We start from the raw sequence: 18,653 nt of genomic DNA on the forward strand, positions 1-18,653 counted from the left end.
AGGCAAAGGCCTCTCTGCCTTCAGAAAACAAAGAAAAACTGTGTATAACAGATGGGACCCAAACCCCAGAATTTTAGATCACTTTTGGACAACAAGAAGAAACCTTTGCTGGAGCTGAAGTGCTGCTTGGGGATTGGCCTGCAGTGGTTGCCTGACTGCCAAAGAAAGGAGAGAGAAACTTTGTGTGTACTTTCAACAACTTGAGAAACGAGCTTGCCTCCTGCTGAAGTCTCAGGGACAACAGACTTCACCCACCAGCTCCCCAAGAGTGTTTTTGAAGTGCCTGCAGTTGTGCTGGACTTTTTTGAGGAACTGCGCATTGCAAGGAGCTGGAAGCGCGACTCACGAGCAAGAAGCGGGAGCTGAACTGCCGCTGCACAACACGAGAGCGCCTCACATCGCCGGAGAAGAGGATCGACGTCGCAGCAGATGCCGCCGCAGAGAAGAACCGACGCATCGCTGTCCCCTACGCAGCAGTAGGGAACCGACGCATCACCGTTCTTGCGTGTAAGGAACCAACGCATCACCTGCCCTGCAACACTTTCGTTGTATTGCATTACACATTTTCAGGTAGATTGACTAAAAGCGTCGCATTTGAACATCTAAAGAGAACTAAGCTAATTCTACCATTTTAAGTACAGTATTATGGATTTTTGTCGTTTGTGGCCTTGTGTTAAATCTATATAAAAGATACTTATTTTAAATATAAAACTTGTGTAGTGTCCATCTGTAGTGTTGTCACTGAGTTACTGTATGTGTTCACAAATGCTTTACACACTGCCTCTGAGATAAGCCTGTCTGCTAGTGCCAAGCTACCAAGGGGGCGAGCAGGGGTTATTTTAGGAGTGTACCCCCTTACACTGACAAGACGCAAGCGTCCCTATTTATCACAGGTACCTACCTATGCCAACTAGAGACTCCCAAATCTAACACTGTAAAAAAAGAAATGAGCCTGTGATGCATCTGTGAGCACAAGGCATGCCAGGAGGCTGCTGGCTGCGTAAAGTAACAGCACAATTTTTAAACTTTCCGTACTTTTAGCTGATCAGACTATATTTCCTTTCATGTATTTTTTCGAGCTAAAAATTTGGGATCTCCCTTTTTAAGGCACATCTGAGATTTCATTTTGAAATGTTCTCATAATACAGAATCTGTTATTAGTAAACCTTTGATAAAAAATATGTAATATATGTAAGCAGAATGTTACCTGGTTTAACAGTAATTAATTGTAGTTATCACAGCAGAGTTTTGATTTTCAACAAAGATGGTATGAATGGAGATACTGGTGGACACAGTAGACAAAATAAGATACAACCCACAAAACAAAGTCATTGGAAGATATTACTGCTCTCAATGGAGGATTCTGTAAATGTTTATGTACTTTTGGCAACCAGTAAATGTTTGGTGGTGGTGAGTGTACATTTCCCTGTTCTTTTTCCAATTGTTTCATTATTTTTTGCAAACTCTACAAGTTCTTGAATTAGTTTTGTTCAATTTATGTGGTGGCTCCCTCTAACATTCTAGTACAACATTTTGATTCTGTTGGAAGTATTCTTCTGTTCACTGTGTATACTATTCTTCAGTTATTATTTTTCTTCATTTTAATGATCAATCTAGGATAGACTCAATTGCTGAATCTTATCACATGATGGTCTATTTTTACTGCTCCTTTGTGTGATTTAATTGACTTCTTTCCTAAGTCTTTGAGTACCAGGAATTAAAAAACTCTGATGCATGTTTTTTCAATTGGATACTTCATTAACTTTTAGTTTGAATGGAAGCTTCAACTCTCTACATTAATCAGTTTGGCTTCTTGGTCTAAAAACGAAATATTCCATGATTTCATACAAACATATTTTAGTCTCAAAGAGATGGATATTAGTTTGGGGAATAAAAGATCATCCTTATTGTAGCACTTTCAAGTGGATGTTGGTACTAGCGTTAATCAAAGATTAACCGTTTGATGGCACCCTCAAACTTAATTGACTGTCTAGTGAGGCAAATGCTCTCTAGTCCCTGGGTAAGGTGGTGGAAAAAAATCATTCTTTGGGAGGCGAGTCAAGTTTAAGGAGGCTATAGCACACCCTGATGCTGAAATCCAGTTAATCTCAAAATGTAATTGATCAAATCTCTCGGAATATTTTCAGGCAATCAAACTACGGGGTGTTTGTGAACACTGAGAACTTGCAGCCAATTAAAATGTATTTTTTGCTTTTAAAATGGTTGCCAACATTAATGAACTTCTGACGGATGTATACATAATGGAGCATGGGCAATGGCTACTTACATGTTTGCCAACAGATTTGTAATATGCACCAAACTTATATGGGTTACAAATGGCAGTTTGCAAAACAAGTCTGTAAAATTTAGTGCACTTAGCGTTTTTTCATTTTTTTGTGCAGCAATTTTTTACTGGGACTCTTTTGAAATCTAAATAACACCTTGTTAGCGAGACATCTGAGAATTCTGCTCTCACATAAGAAATAATCAGTAGAACTGGCAGACTCCAAATCTGAATTCTATGTCATAACTTGAGGCGAGGATTATGCCTTCTTTCTCCACTTTATTGCATAGCAGCGAAGACAACCACCAAAAACTACACTTCCCATGAAACACAGGGAAGAGGAATCAAACAAAAAACTACATGGCAACAGCCAATCACAAGTCCCAAATACAATGTACAATAGGGGCCAAGGAAGCCCAACATAGTCCATCTACTGTGTTCTCGCCTCCTCTTTCTTCTCTGCTACGCAGCAAGATAAGTACTCTTCAGTTTCCTGAACTGTCTGGTGCTCTGATTTTGTGCATTTGCGATTAGCGTGGTTTCCTTGATGATATTTACACTGCTAGCATTGTTTCCTTGGTGATATTTATATTGCTGCTTGGAATGTTTTGCTGTTGTCAGCTCTATTTTACACCTTAAACTGCTTATATTGGTTGCCTGTTGTCATCGCTACTCTATTTGGGTTGCTTTTGTGGGCTTCTTGGCGGTGACCGCTCCGGTGTTTGTTTCGCGGGTTGGGCCCGTTACGCCCAGTAAAGCTTTAGTTTTTCTCTGTGACCCTCAGTGTCTGTGTTTGCTCCTCCCGCGGCAGGGGCTGCGCTGCGGGGAGGCAAGCCGCTGGTACGGTCGTGGCTGTACCTACACGGCTGTGTTGCTGGTTGGCGCCCGTCCTCCCGCCGCCAGAGGGTGCGGGAGCTTTGGCGAGAGTTGCGCGACGTTGAGACTCTCTTCAGGGAGTTTCAAACGTCGCGCCTCTGTCTAAACAGCAGGCCCCTGGTCTGAGGTTGTACGCCAGGAGGTTGTAAAGCGGCGAGGAAGAAATATTTACAAAACGCCTCGCTGCTCTCTGGTTTTCTAAGCTCTCCCTAGCACCCAGTCAGTTTTGACGAGAGAGAGAGACAGTATTCCACTGCGGTGGGTAAACGCCTCGTGATAAGAGGTCTTGTATTAATTAGCGCTGCAGCTAGGGACTCCACCCAGACCAGTTCACCCTTCTCCAAGGGGGTAATTCTGAAATTTCTGTACGAGCATTTAGTTCCTCGGGCATGCACCCGGTAATTGGTGGTTTTTACCGCTTTTAAAACGTTCAGGTTGCCAACCAACCTATTGAGGCCTCGGTGTTGGGCCCTGCGGCAGTTACCTCTCTATAATTTAGAGCCTCCTGGTATGGAGTATTACGAGGATTGCAATGAAGAGGAGGAAGTGGACCAGGCCATGTCCCCGTTAGAGGATAGGCTTTCCTGGCAAATTCAGCAGGCTTTTGCCCAACTGTCCAAAAACTGCCCCCCCCTAACCCAGGTCACTTCCATTAGTACAGCTCAGGATGCAATGGGTTCCCCGCCACCTAAAAGGTCCTGTGAGGCAGGGGTGGACATTGACGCTTTTGACCGCCTTAGACAGGCTTTCATCACCAGTCGTCCTGTGCCCCTTCCTTGGGTACCTGGCCCCAGTACCTCCTGCCCCGGCCCCGGTACCGGTACCGGTACCAGATCCAGCACCTACCATGGCAGTTCCAGTCCCTCAGGCCCTCCCTGGTACCTCCCAGGATCCCCCGAATACCTCGGACATGTTGGATTCAAATGCCATTGTGCACCCGAGATCCTCTGAGTGGTCACCAGGCGATAAGGTCGCGGCCTATGTGGCCACCCATATCCATCATCCACTAGAAAAAAAGGCACATAATTGTCTAAGGCCGGAATGTCCTCGCCCCTTCCTGGATGGTAAGGTAGCTCTTACGCCCGAGATAGATCCCCGTTTGGGTACTTTCCTCCAGAAGTTTATAGAGGACCCCAAGAAGGGCATAGATAGACCCTGGAGGGCCTGCCAGGATAAATTCCTGGACGCCCTGGTCCCGATTACGAAAATTCTCGACATGGTGGAGGAGGCTAAGGAGTCAGGGTCCATCATTTCTCCAGAGACCTTGTCCGGCTGGGCTCAACGAGTGATCATATTTATGGGCAACGCTAACTGTGCCCTCGCCACAGAACGCCGCCGGTCCCTTCTTATCAAAATCGATCCGAAGCTCGGGGACCTGGCAGATTCTGAGGCAGGCCGAGTCTCACAGGGTGGACTGTTTGGAGAGCCCTTTGTTAAGGAGCTGGGCAAATTTGTGAACTGCTTCACTTCTCTGGGCCAGGATCAGTCGACCATCAAGAAGGTGTTTCCTGTGTTTTTTGCGGGGCCGGCCGAGGAAGGGGCCGCTCGGCCGGTCGTCAGCAACGCCAGACCAATCAGAAGGGCTCCGGACAATACCAGGATCAGTCCAGATTTGGCAACTTTTACCTCACCTGAGGAAAAAGGGGTAAAGGCAGAGGGTACCGTGGAGGGACCACAACTTCTTGCCCAGGTGAGAGTTCTCCCTTCTTCCCTCAAGAAATAGGAGGGCGGTTGGCAGGGTGTTTTCAGGCGTGGTTAACTGTTACTCGAGATGCTTGGGTCCTGCAGACAGTCAGGGGTTTTCATATAGAATTCGAAGGGACCCTGGTGCAGAGGTTTCCCCTGCGGCCCATTAAATTTTCAGCACAGGATACCATCCTAGTGGACGAAGAGGTTGGTTCTCTTCTCAAGAAGGGCGCTATCACCCTTACTTCCCGACATCCCGAAGGGTTTTTGAGCAACATCTTTTTGGTCGACAAGACAGACGGTGGCAAGAGGCCGGTGATAAACCTAAGCGAGTTCAATCAATGGCTGGTTTACCACCATTTCAAGATGGAGGGGATCCACCTCCTCTGAGATGTACTTTGTCCTCTCGACTGGATTTTTTCGTCTGGACCTCAAGGACGCGTACTTGGAGGTGCCGATTTTTCCTCCCCACCGCAGATTCGTACAATTCCTGTGGAACGGCGGTACCTACAAGATCACCTCTCGTCCCTTCGGCCTTTCTTCGGCCCTTTGGTGTTTCACCAAGGTGCTCAGGTCAGCAGTGGAGTGTCTGCGGGGCAGGGGTGGCAAGATGATCTTTATCTAGATGACCTTCTCTTGATGGGGTCTTACACCCAGCGTCTCTTGCATTACCTTCCGATGGTGGAATCACTTCTCCAGGATCTGGAGTTTGTAATCAATGATAAGAAATCGCTGTTACAGCCTGTTCAGGTCATTACATTCTTGGTATTCGTGATAGACTCCACCGAATCCACACTCATCCTTCTGGGCAGGAAAGTAACCAAGATTCGGCACGAGCTGCGACAGGTTCTGGCAAAGCCGCTCATTTCCCTTCGGCAGCTGGCTCGGGTGGTAGGCCTTTTGTCCGCCTCCATCCAAGCCCTCTTCCCGGGCCCCTCCATTACAGAACCTTGCAACGTCTGAAAGGTTTTTTCCTACGGAAAGGGTATCCGTATTCTCACAAGGTTCCCTAGTCCGACGAGGCCCGGTCCGAGATCCAGTGGTGGTTGGACCACATGGAGGCCTGGAACGGAAGGGCAATTTTTGGTTCCGCTCCAGATATGGTCATAGAATCGGACGCCAGTAGGCTCGGCAGGGGTGCCAGGTGCAGAGACCTTTCTACGGGAGGGTTGTGGTATCCCGAAGAACAGAGTTACACATAAACTGTTTGGAACTTCTGGTGGGGTCATTCACAGTATGTTGCTGGACGAAAGATTCAGTGCAGTTATTTGTAGTCCTGAAAATGGACAATGTCTCAGCGGTCCGTTATGTCAATCACCTGAGGGGGGACCAGTTCGAAGGCCTATTTCGGACTTGGGGCAAGTTTTTGGCAGTATTGCCTTGATCATCAGGTGTCTGCAACGCCGGAATACCTTCCGGGCCCGGACAATCTGGAAGCCGATTTCCATTCCCGCCATTTCAAAGATTCCAGTCTTTGGCGCCTGGATCCTTCAGTTTTTGCGAGGTTGAACGCCCTTTGGGGTTCTTTTTCAGTGCACCTGTTTGCATCCAGACTGAATTACCAGGTTCCCCAGTTTTTCAGTTGGCGTCCAGACCCCCTAGTGGCGGCAACGGATGCGTTCCTCCAGGATTGGAGCCTAGAGCTGAGCTACGCGTTCCCACCGTTTGCGATGATAACAAGGGTGTCTGCCCAGGTCCGTTGACAGTTGGCAGATTTGATCATCGTCACTCCCCTGTGGAGGTCTCAAGTATGGTTTCCAGTTCTTCTGGAACTTTCTTGGCATTTTCCAATCCTACTCCCCCATTTTCAGAACCTTCTCTCAGCTCCAGACGGGTCTCTGCATCCTCTAGTGTCCACAAATTCTCTGAGACTTATGGCTTGGCGGATTTCAGGTGTAGATGGGAAGCCCCTGGCCTTTCGCGAGAGGCTGAGAGCTTTATCTCTAAGGCGTGGGCAGACAGCACTTTCAAAAGATACCGGTCTGCATGGGGCAGAAGGACACGTTGGTGTGTGCAACGGGGTTTTGATCCCTTGGTCGCGGATATGGTCCATGTTGTGAACTTCTTGTCCCAGTTGGCCTCGGAGGGTTTGGCTTTTTTTTTAAATATCTTTATTAATCCGCATTATCTTTCACAGTAGTACATCAATTTAAATCACAAGGAATTTACTTGTCCCGTAACGTGTAATACATTAAAGGATAAATGAGAAAAATAAAGGAATGCAGTTTTCCAAATATACAAAACAATATAAACTCTTACAGTAACCCTAAGCCCCCCACCCACAACTGTCCCTCGCACTCAGTTCTGCTATATCCGTTCACTCTATACATGCCTCGGCTACATACATTTAGTACGTAATCATCTCATTTTTCGCCACTCATTCGGAGGGTTTGGCTTATAGGTCTATCAATACCTTTAGATCGGCCATTTTTTCGGGCCATGTCCCGGTTGAGGGATCTCCAGTGGGTGAACACCCTTTGACCTGCATTCTGTTGCGCGGCATTCAATTGTCTTTGCCGCCGGAACCCTGTTGTTCTGCTCCTGGAGGAGATCCCTCCCCGTAACACAGTAAGTAAGATGAGTTTTATGAGTTTTATCTATGTATTATATCTGTGCATGCTGTATGCTTTCAGTTCTGTTGGTAAAGAATGTTTTCTCTCTACCATTTTCTTGTCCCCAGGCTCGGATTCTCACAAGCAAGATTCCTGAAGAGTAAGGGGAAGTTTGGCTACGCGCTCAGAAAGAGGAGGAGCGAACACAGTAGATCGACTATGTTGGGCTTCCTTGGCCCCTATTGGACATTGTATTTGGGACTTGTGATTGGCTGTTGCTATGTAGTTTTTTGTTTTACTCCTCTTCCCTGTGTATTTTGGTGGTTGTCTTCACTGCTATGCAATAAAGTGGAGAAAGAAGGCATAATCCTTGCCTCCGAGTCCTTAATAGAATTGAAACTTTCCGTTACGTTAGCTAGGAAATTTTTCATTGAAAACATTATTTTTCCAAGGAAAGGTGTAAACATGTTTTTTTCCTATGGAGTGTTGTGTCATTTAATTACAAAGAGGATAATGTCTTCCCAGTAATATAGGTATCCATGTAGAAATAATAATATATGTATAGCATTGTGAGACTGAATGCTGTCTAACAAACCTATAATCACTTGGAGAGTTGATGAGTTTATTACAATAGGTTTTTCCAGAGTGGAAAAACAGCATGTTTCTCAACACTGTTAAAAAAGGATTGTTTCTAATCTACAAGAAAACAGTAAGGTCAGAAGGATGTTTTGTTTAATTGAGAAACTTAGAAAGAGCCATAGACAACAATTTCCTTTACAGACCTACAGAATATATCATCACTTGTGACCGCCCTACACAATCTTCCAACTGAGCCCTGACATGCAACGTGATTCTTAAAGCACTTTGATCACTAAACATTCAACTTAGGGACACAAAAAGTTAATTTTGGAAGGTAAGCGCTCAGTCTTGATTCCAAAAATTAAGAATGGCAGAATTGTACCCCCACAACCTCAAATTTGGGGGCATCAACAGACTCCTTCATCAGTCACAAATTTACTCCTGATAAGGACAGTAGTAAGAACAATATGGGAATGGGGATGAACAAGTTCAAATTTGATGAAAATTTGGATGGAATGGATCCCATCCTGAACCAAAATGTTGGTTCCTGGCGAAAAAAGTAAATGTGCAAATGCATATTTGTCTCCGATTTCCAGGTGAAGAATATCCCACCTGGTTCACCTTAGGCAGGTGTACATTTTACATATGTGCATCTCCAGAAACATAGGAATGTTGCAGATTTCCACTGCACTGCAGGGAATCTTAGTGTATATGTGCAAACTCTGAAATTAGCTCAAAACTTAAGAGTAATCCTTCGAAAGCAAATTTCTGGCTTTGTCTCATATGGCTTTGAGAATCATACACAATCAGAACACAGAATGAAAGACAAATACTCAATCTCAAAGCAAATGGTCCATGGGCCTACAATGGGTTGGATAAACAGCTTTCCAAGCTAGACAACATCACAACACCTAAAGAAAACTTTAGCCATCTCAAAGTATAAAAACCACCAACAGATATTTAATCGGCCTTCAAAAAGAGTAAATTTGACCTGGTCTGCTTCAATCTACAAAAAATGAACACTTTTTATATTTACTGAAAAGGAACAGGAAGCAAGAAAAAGGAAAAGTAGCAAGTTTTTATTACCGTGGTAAGAAATGGAACAGATAAATCATAGTGGTACGTCTCCTTATCGCTGAGAACGAGGTAGTGTGCTGCATTAATAATAACTCGCTTTAGATTCATCAGAGAATGGAGTAACCTGCGGATTGAAAGAAAAGATGAAAGTAGTTACAGAATGAAGGAGATGGAGAATTGTTAAGAGACAGATGGAATGAAAAGTCACAAGGAGAGGAAGATGGGAGTAGGGGCAAAGACAAACAGCTACAAATCTACATTTATAGGGACTCAATTGCATCTTGTCCATGGTCTCTGTCTTTCAATCTGCTGGTACTGTGCAATGTAGTTGCTGGAGTAGAAACTTTGTACTAACATAACAGCTTTAAGACAAACCATGCACATACATTCTGATGGACCTCATACTCAACTATTTCTCTAGCTCCAAGGTTGCCAGGGTAGTATATAGGATAAGACAGATTTCCACAGAGTAGGAGTAATAGACCTAAAAACAACTTTATTTCACTCCAGGTATTTTCTCCTGTTTTCTTGTAGGCTTACTCCACGTCGAGGTGAGGCGAAAAGAGAAGGAGACGAAAAGAAGCATAAGCAGCCACTGAATTAACCAAACGCATCTCTTAAGGTAATTTGGCTATATTTTAGTTCACCTCATGCAAGAACACTCAGAGCATACTGCTTGCAGAATGGGTGTGAAGGAAGCACTTGTTGTCACCCAGAATATCTCTTGGACAGGAATATGCCTGGTAGAATGTCATAGATATATTTTGGCTCTAATGGAATGTGTTCAGACATTCAAAGACAACATATGAACATAATAACAATGAAGATGCAGAAGGCAATCCATTTTGTGATTGTGTCTTTGATATATTATTCCTGCTTCTGTATCACCTTACCTAACAAAAAGATGGGTAGCAGAATGGTTCTGTTCAAATACTATAAAAGACAATATCTGACATCAAGATGTGAAATTCTTCCTTAGCAGATGGAGTGCGAGGGTATGGGTAGAAGATTGGGTGATAAATGCCCCAGATTATTTTAATTTCTGCCTGCACAGCTTGCTAGCTTTTAAACTGAGACGGCACGGGATAGAGGAGGTGCTTGTAGAATCCTACCTTGAAAGATTGAAAAGCCATGGCCAATTAGGAAGACTGACATTTGGGAGATACGGTCTAGATGGAATTTGATGATTTAGCCAGGGCTGCTCCTGCATCATTTTACAGTGACAAATAGTCCACTGAGAGGTTAAAGAGACTCTTCTAGTCAAACAGCAAGCCAAACACCATGTCTCGAGCCTCTACTTATAATTTTAAAGATTTCAATTATACTTGCTACTGTCAAGTGGAACTGGTATTCATAGGCTGCGCGTCACTGTCTTTTGACACAAATCTATAAACTGTAGCCGGACACATCAGTGTTAACCTGTCCCTATGAGACCAGAAGTTAAAGTTGTTTGGCTGGTTTGAGCCTCTGTAGGTAGAGAGCTACTATCTTCTGAGTGTGAATTATTACCACCACTGAGCTGACAAATCTCAGAACCAATGAAGCAAGCTCTATATTGGAGTAAAGAGATTTGAAAATAGCTCCATCAGGTAGTGGAGTCTTCCACAATTCTGGCACCTGCCTCCAGATCTGTTGCTACATGTGGATTACCAGTTTGCCACAAGAGCATAAATGTAAATGGAGAGAACTTTGAGTGCTTTTGCCAGCACTGGAAAGTTGGATTTTAGCCCTGTGACTGATCGTCAACAGTCTTATCAGTGCAACCACAGCTTCTTGAGAGGAGGTGGATTACTGTAAGGGTCAACAAACTGCCAGGTTGGAAGGCTTGTTAAAGAGACAGGACTGCAAAGTGATACTGGAATTGACACCAAGACTAGGGTAGAATTTGCTATGACAGGTAGGTCTGGTACAACAGTGTAGGGTATCCCTATTTTCTTTGGTCTTGAGCGGCACCCTCAGATTAGCACTTCCTGTAGGAATCAATAGCACTGTTGGGACAACATGAAGTGGAAACAAAAGCTTTCCCTAAGCTTGAGAACAGGCTAAATCCCTGACCTCAGTGTGGCACTAAATATGCTCAGAAAGCAATCCGACATACAAATAGATGACAACTTGGTTATCCCACTCCAGGACTGAGCCAGAATCAGGGACTACATTTGAAAATAACAGTACTAAAGTGTGTGTTTCCCCCTGAGTTCCTGCACTGACTTCAAGAGATGGAACACCAGGAGGCGGCAAGGATTTCACAGGAAGCAGAGGTGGCCACAAGAGTGTGAAGACACTCATTTTCTTGCAGGAGACCGAGTGTCTCAATCAACACCATGTAAAGCTATTTTGGTGTTCACTGATGTTCTTGGATTATCCCTGGCTTCAACCAAGCATTACTGAGGATAGAGGACATTGCCAGCGTGATTAGTGTGGAATAAGGAACAAACAAAGGAACCAGTGCCAGAAGCATTAGTCCCTGCAGTCAATGCAGATGTCAGGAGACTAACCATATTTGCTGGGACAGAAACTCATGCTAAAATGACTTGACGGGGGGGCCAAGAATAATGTGGATGCGTATCAAAATGTGGACTTCAGAATGGTACTTAAGGCACACAGGAAAGAACATGTCAACCTAGGGAAGATATTAAGCTGGCTAAGTCAACTTTTGTTCTCTGACTGGGTGTGGTCAAAGTGTTTGGGTAATCACTTCGGAGTCTTAGGGACTATCAATGTAGTTGGGTAGAGGAAATTGCTTGCTTCCTAGATTGGTACTAGTAAATTTCTGTCCCGAGGTATCAGTGAGAATCAAGAGACCCACTGTTGCTTCAAGAGTCTAGAGATGCAGAAATTAAAATGGGATTACAAACGTGCGAGACTAAGTGAATGGGTGTGAAATAGGTGTAACCGTATGGCAGAACCAATTAAGATAAAATGTTGTTCTCATCCAGGGACTACTCATCAATCGACATAATCTATGAATAATCCCCACCCATGTGCGGGATCCCGTAGCATATAAAAAATACATATATACCTATATATGTACATATGGGAAAACATATACATGCAGCCTAGAATGTTTTCAACATGGCAAAAATGCTGAAATTACATAGGTTTGCATTGCAAGAACAATACCCTCCTAACCCATAAAGAAAAGAGGAAGAAGTGAGAAATTGTCATACAACAATGCTTCATTGCCTTAAGGAAAGCTTGTAATTGCAGGCAGTTGCCTGTAGACTGCATAGCAGACAAATGAAACAAAGAAAAAAACGGACACCTTGCCTTTAAGGCTTTCAAGGGTTAGGGTACTGTGCCTTTAAGACCTGCAGGAGACCCCCTGCTCCCATGATGCACCACAGGTGACAGTTAAGTCAGTTCTTTTGTCTGGCTCCTTCAGTGAGGATCCTGGAGTTTGAGCTCTTCAGTTTTTTGACTGAAAGTGATTTATTTGATATTCTCTCAGAAAATTCGACAGATTCTGACTCCTAGAGGCATATTCTACTGGCTTTTTGTTTTTTTCCAATTTTTTCCACCTAGAATGCCTGATTTATTTCGGAAATGTCCTTCTGGAGGCAAAAAAATGGCACTGTCGGACCCACACTGTGTGTATTGTGTGTCTTCCAACTTCACACAACCCTGACCAGTGTTATCACTGCCAAAAGTTTTCCAAAAGGACTCTCCACGACAGAGAACGCATCAAGCTTCATGCCCAGCTGGAGAAGGACAGAAGCCATCATGAAGACTTCAGAGCGCCTCCTTCAAGTAAGCAACACCGAAAACGACGTCGTTCCACCTCCCCGAGTCCAGGAAGAAGAAGGTGATGGAATGTTCGCCGTCGAAATCGAGATCACCATCAAAGAGGCCAAGGCACACTTTAGCGTCGAGGGAGAAGTCATCGTCTCGACGTCGAGACACTCCGCCGCATGCCAGTAAATCGGTGTTGAGGCACAGTACTTAGGGCTCGAAGGCTGTGGGTCCAGAGAGAACTGAGAAAGCCCGGCCGACGTTGAGGCTTCCATCGACGTCGAGGCACTCTCCCCCATCTTCGAGGGGGGTGGCGTCGAGAGACACAACGGCAAAGACCATGCCGCGAGTGGACATATCAACGTCAAGAGCGTTGTCGAGGTCCCATCATTCGACGTTGAGTAGATCGACGCCAGCACGACGTAATGGGAGGTCAAGGTCCCCCCAGCGCAGTCGACAGACTGCGTCAAGGTCCCCACATTGCTGTAGGTGATCGACGTCGAGACCAACGTCGATGACAAGACGGCGTTCCCACAGCAGATCGCCGTGCACATCGACGCCGAAGGTGACGCAGACCTCATCGACGTTGAGAGAAAAAATTGCAGGGGCCACTGAGGAGGCCCAGCGCAGGTCAACGTCGAGATCTCGATCGACGTCAAGAGCGCAGTCATCATCTCCATGGCTGCATATTGTGCAGATTTCTTCAGAGAGATCTCCTAGAGCTGGCGGGAAGAGGGCCTACGGTCAGTCGCCTCGATGGCTGCAGGGTGTCGGAACAGGTGACCGCAGAAGTCCGGGCTCGGACTACTCTCGGACATACTCACCTTCCAGAACCTCTCCTGATAGAAGTGCTCCTGCAAAGCCTTCCAAATCCCCCCCCCCACAGTACAAGGTCACCATCCTCACACCGATCACGGTAAAGGGGTCATCACAGCTCGCACCAGAACGTCCACACAAGAGGAGAGGCAGAAGATCATCCACCTGGTCTTCTTCCACATGGTCTTCCATTCTGGACTATTCGCCCACCTTTTCATTGACTCCACCATCAAGGGTTACTCCCATCAATGACATCGGGACTTTCTCGGACGTACTGGGTAGAAGAGCAAATAAGCTGAATATCACCTTGCATACTCCTGTGATCCCTACATCAATTATTTTTGAGACATTCCACCATCGTACAGCCCCCAGACCGTTGCTGCAGTATAAGGCTCGATCCGAAGATCCGTTGTTTCTTAGGTCTGATCCCCCAGCTGACTCCGTCATTGTGGTGGCTGCCATGAAAGAACACTCCACATCATCGTCAGCTTCATTTCCTCCAGGAAAGGACAGTAAGCAAATGGACTCTTATGGCAGGGAAATGTGCAATACTTCTGCATCATCTATGAAGATTGCAAGTGCCTCAGCCCTTCTCGGGCGATATGGCAGATCTCTTTGGGACTCCATGGCAAGGTTCACCGACAAGCTCCCCAAAGAAGATCGGCAGGACTTCCATGAGATCCTGCAGGACGGTGGTCTAGTAGCCACCCAAGTCATCAGCGGACGACTCCGATCTGTTCGGGCTCAAATCCGCCCCCGGGTGTTCTCCAAGTGCATGGCGGTGGGGGCTGCCTTCCTCCGCAGGCGGAAAATCTTTGTCTATCCCTACCTAGACGACTGGTTCCTAAAAAGTTCCACACCTGCACTACTCCAGAGCCATCTCTCGTACTGTCCCAATCTGCTGTACTCCCTGGGGTTGCAAGTCAACTACAAGAAGTCAGTCCTCAACCCCACACAACAGATACATTATCTGGGCCCTTCCCTGGACTCCGCAAGTGCAAGCGGGTGTCTTTTCAATGCTGATCAAGTACTGCACTTTTCTCAGCTCTACACATCCTACAGCAAGGCAGGTGGCATCACTGCTGGGATCGATGGCCTCATGCATGTACATTGTGCCCAATGCAAGACTTCACATGCGGCCTCTGCAACACTCCCTCGAAGATCAATGGACACAGAGGTCAGGCTGTTGGGAAGATCATGTCTCTCTCCCTCAGGCTGCCAGAGACTCCATCAAATGGTGGATGAAGCGCTCACACCTTCTACAAGGGGTCCCTTTTCATCAGGTTCCTCCGATCCAGACAGTGGTTACAGATGCCTCCCTGCAGGGTTGGGGAGCTCACATGGACCAGCTTCAGGTACAAGGTCTCTGGTCCGAGACAGACAGTAGTTATCACCTTAACTTCTTGCAATGAAGGGCAGTCCATCTTGCTCTCTAGTATTTGTACCCGTCCCTACAGTCCAGCTCCATTCAGATTCAGACAGACAACACAACAACAATGTACTATCTGAACAAGCAGGGAGGCACCAGGTCACGGGTCCTGTCTCTGGAGGCCCAGACCATATGCAAGTGGCTTCTGGCGAGGAGTCTCACGATCGTAGCCGTTCATCTTCCAGTAACCTTGAACGTGGCGGGAGATGTTCTCAGTAGAGACTTCGTAGAAGCGCACGACTCAACCACTAAGTCGCTCAGGACACCTTTCGGCAATGGGGAGTACCAGACATCGAACTGTTCGCAGACGCAGCAAATACAAAATGCCCCGTCTTCACGTCCAGATTTCCTCAGCAAGGATCATGGGGGAATGCACTTCTGATCAGCTGGTCGCAGACATTGCTGTATACTTTTCTGCCACTCCCTCTGATCGAGGCGGTTTTCTGCCACTCCCTCTGATCGAGGCGGTCATACAGAAGTTTTACAGGACCAACACCAGAATGATCCTGATAGCACCAGAGTGGCCGCGCCAGTGGTGGTATCTGGATATCCTGCAGCTGTCAGAAGCTCCACATCAGAAGCTGCCCTGCCGCCCGGACTTGCTGACCAAGAACGAGGGGAGATTATTTCATCCCAACCTCCCATCTCTGCGATTGACTGCATGGCTCTTGAAGTCATCCAGGACGGACACCTAGACCTCTCTGCCGACTGTATGCACATTCTCAGGGAAGCAAAGAGATTCTCCATCAGAAAGTCTTATGCTCTCAAGTGGAAGATATTTTACCTGTGGTGTATGGACAACGCTTTTGATCCGACCAAGGGTCAAGAGCAAGTGATCCTGCCCTACCTGCTATACTTGGCAAAGTCAGGCCTGAAATACCCCTCCATCAGGGTCCACCTGGCTGCCATTACAGCTTACAGAAAGTCTCCTACCCAGACTTCATTCTTCCAAATGCCAGTGGTCACGGGCTTTCTAGAGGGACTCCACCAGTGAGATCCCCTTCTCCACCTTGGGAACTTAACATTGTCCTTACTAAACTGATGGCTGCTCCTTTCGAGCCTATTCACAAGGCGTCTTTGCAGCATTTGACCTGGAAGGCAGCGTTTTTAGACACCATCACTTCCGCTCGCAGGGTGAGTGAGATTCAGGCGCTGTGTTGCAAGGAACCGTACACTATGTCATGCCAATATAGTGCTGCAGCGTACACATCCGAGCTTCCTTTCTAAGGTGGTCTCGGATTTTCACATCAATCAAGTGATTACTCTGCCCACTTTCTTTCCTCAACCATCCACTCCCCTGGAGAGATCATTGCACTCTTTAGATCTCCGGAGAGTATTGAAGTTTTACCTGGCCAAAACTCTTACGCTTAGGAAATCTGACCGGCTCTTTATCAACTACGGTTCCACGAACACAGGTCTAGCTGCATCTAAAAGATCTATTTCTCGATGTATCGTCTCTTGTATAGCTCTATCATACCAGTTAGCTAAAAAGACCTTACAAGGCAGACCTAAAGCACACTTTACCAGAGGGAAAGCTTCTACCACAGCTCTCCTTCGCAACGTTCCTATGTCTGAAATCTGCAAGGCAGCTACATGGCGATCAGTGCATACCTTTACACGCCATTACTGTCTAGATTCTGATGCTCAAGCCGATGCCCAGGTTGGGCAGGCTTCTTTAAAGAAATTTGTTTGCATGATTGCAATTTGAATATGATGTGTTTTCATGCTCTGTATACTCTATTGCTTGTCCGCGAGACTTTGGGTATGGGCTTGCTACTCTATTCATAGATTAGGACTAGTGATGAGAAGGAATAGTTACTTACCTGTAATCCTAGTTCTCATCCAGGGATATACTCATTAAAGTCATAAGCGACCCTCCCTCCTCCCCGTACAAGCAATATTGAAGTTGCTTTTGTTAATTGCATGTCTACTCAGGTGTCTGTACATAGTACACCATCAAAAAGAACTGACCTAACTGTCACCTGTGGTGCATCATGGGAGAAGGGGGTCTCCTGCAGGTCTTAAAGGCAGGGTACCCTAACCCTTGAAAGCCTTAAGAGCAAGGTGTACGTTTTTTCTTTCTGTCATTGCTCTGCTACGCAGCCTACAGGCAACTGCCTGCAATTACAAGCTTTCCTTAAGGCAATAAAGCATTGTTGTATGACAATTCATCACTGCTTCCTCTTTTCCTTATGGGTTAGGAGGGTATTGTTCTTGCAATGCAAACCTATGTCATTTCGGCATTTTTGCCATGTTGGAAACATTCTAGGCTGCATGTATATGTTTTCACATATGTACATATATAGATATAGATGTATTTTCTATATGCTCCGGGATCCCGCACATGGGTGGGGATTATTCATAGATTATGACTTTGATGAGTATACCCCTGGATGAGAACTAGGATTACAGGTAAGTAACTAATCCTTATTGACCATGGTAGGTGTCAATACCTCATGCATGTATTACTGTATCTCTTGTACATTGACAAATTAGCATCAGCGACTATCCAATTGTCTTTTTCACCCTTCCTCGCCCTTTCCCTCACTTCCATTCTTTTTCAAAGTCTTCCCCTGCCATTTTTCCCATTTACCCCCCATCTCAACTCGCCACCTCTTAACCCACAGCTGACATATCAAAAGCATGTTAGGTGAGAAAGAAATATTTAGACAGGTAGCTTGAATCGAGGAACAGCAGACTGGAAGATACACAACAGTCATGACAGTGCAGATCCATCTGTGACCATTTTCTTGTTTTTTTCTTATCAAACATACATTGGTTGTTCTACAATTTAACACTCAAGCCTTTGTTTACCAAAATTGCATTACTTATCTTTTACACCTTTGCTTACAGGTTATTTTGAGCATTTTATATTCAATAACTTATACTTTTCACTATTTGTTTGCTTACAGTACAGCGACTGGATGAGAAGAATGAAAGTGTTACTTTCCTGTAAATGTGGTTCTGCAGCAATGTTACCTTTCATTGCTTCACATGCTTGAATTATTTCCCGATGTCAACCGGGGAGCCCTCGGTAGTCAATGCTGTATTTCAATTCAGCAATTGGCATGGAAAACAAATAGATGAACATTCATATAATACAGTTAGCTTATCTGACTCATATGACATTAGGTCCAGCCAATCAGGTGGGGGAGCTCAGGGTTCCAACCATACTGAGAGGCTCTAGCTGCCAGATTTGCATACATTGTGATCAAGTGTGCAGTAGCCTCAAATGGGGAGGAGGATCGTTGCCAGTGAACCTTTGAAAGATACCAATGCTGAAGAGTTTTAGTTACAGGTAAGTTTAGTTTTCTTCTGCAGCACTAGATCTTTCAAAGATTCACATGCTTGTATTAAGATTACGAAAGCAGCATCTCATTTGTAACACAGGAGGAAAGGAGGCTAACCTTAACAAAAAAAGTCTGCACAGGACCGCCTGACCTACTGCTGTTATGACTGGACATCTAGACAATAATGCCTGGCAAAGGAGAGGGTTCGAAGTCCAAGTTGCCGTTCTTCAATTGTCCTGTAAAAGGACTTCAGCAAAGAGTGCAGCTATTGCCACAATGTCCCTAGTCAAATGTGCTCCGACCTTGTATACTAAAAGAAGGTGGGCTTGGACATG

General features: G+C 45.6%; 1 protein-coding gene across 3 annotated transcripts in view; it reads right to left on the bottom strand.

Annotated features, from left to right (window-relative positions):
- Nucleotides 1-18,653, bottom strand: part of MAN2A2 (mannosidase alpha class 2A member 2) — a 668,437-nt gene that overhangs the window by 371,732 nt on the left and 278,052 nt on the right. For all 3 annotated transcript variants that reach the window (XM_086958183.1, XM_086958182.1, XM_086958181.1), the window contains one exon: nucleotides 9,064-9,178. In XM_086958183.1, the coding sequence (XP_086814309.1) occupies nucleotides 9,064-9,178 (115 nt within the window). The remainder of the gene's footprint in view (nucleotides 1-9,063; nucleotides 9,179-18,653) is intronic.

This window comes from Lissotriton vulgaris, chromosome 2_1, assembly GCF_964263255.1.
Source record: "Lissotriton vulgaris chromosome 2_1, aLisVul1.2, whole genome shotgun sequence".
Classification (NCBI taxonomy): Eukaryota; Metazoa; Chordata; class Amphibia; order Caudata; family Salamandridae; genus Lissotriton; species Lissotriton vulgaris.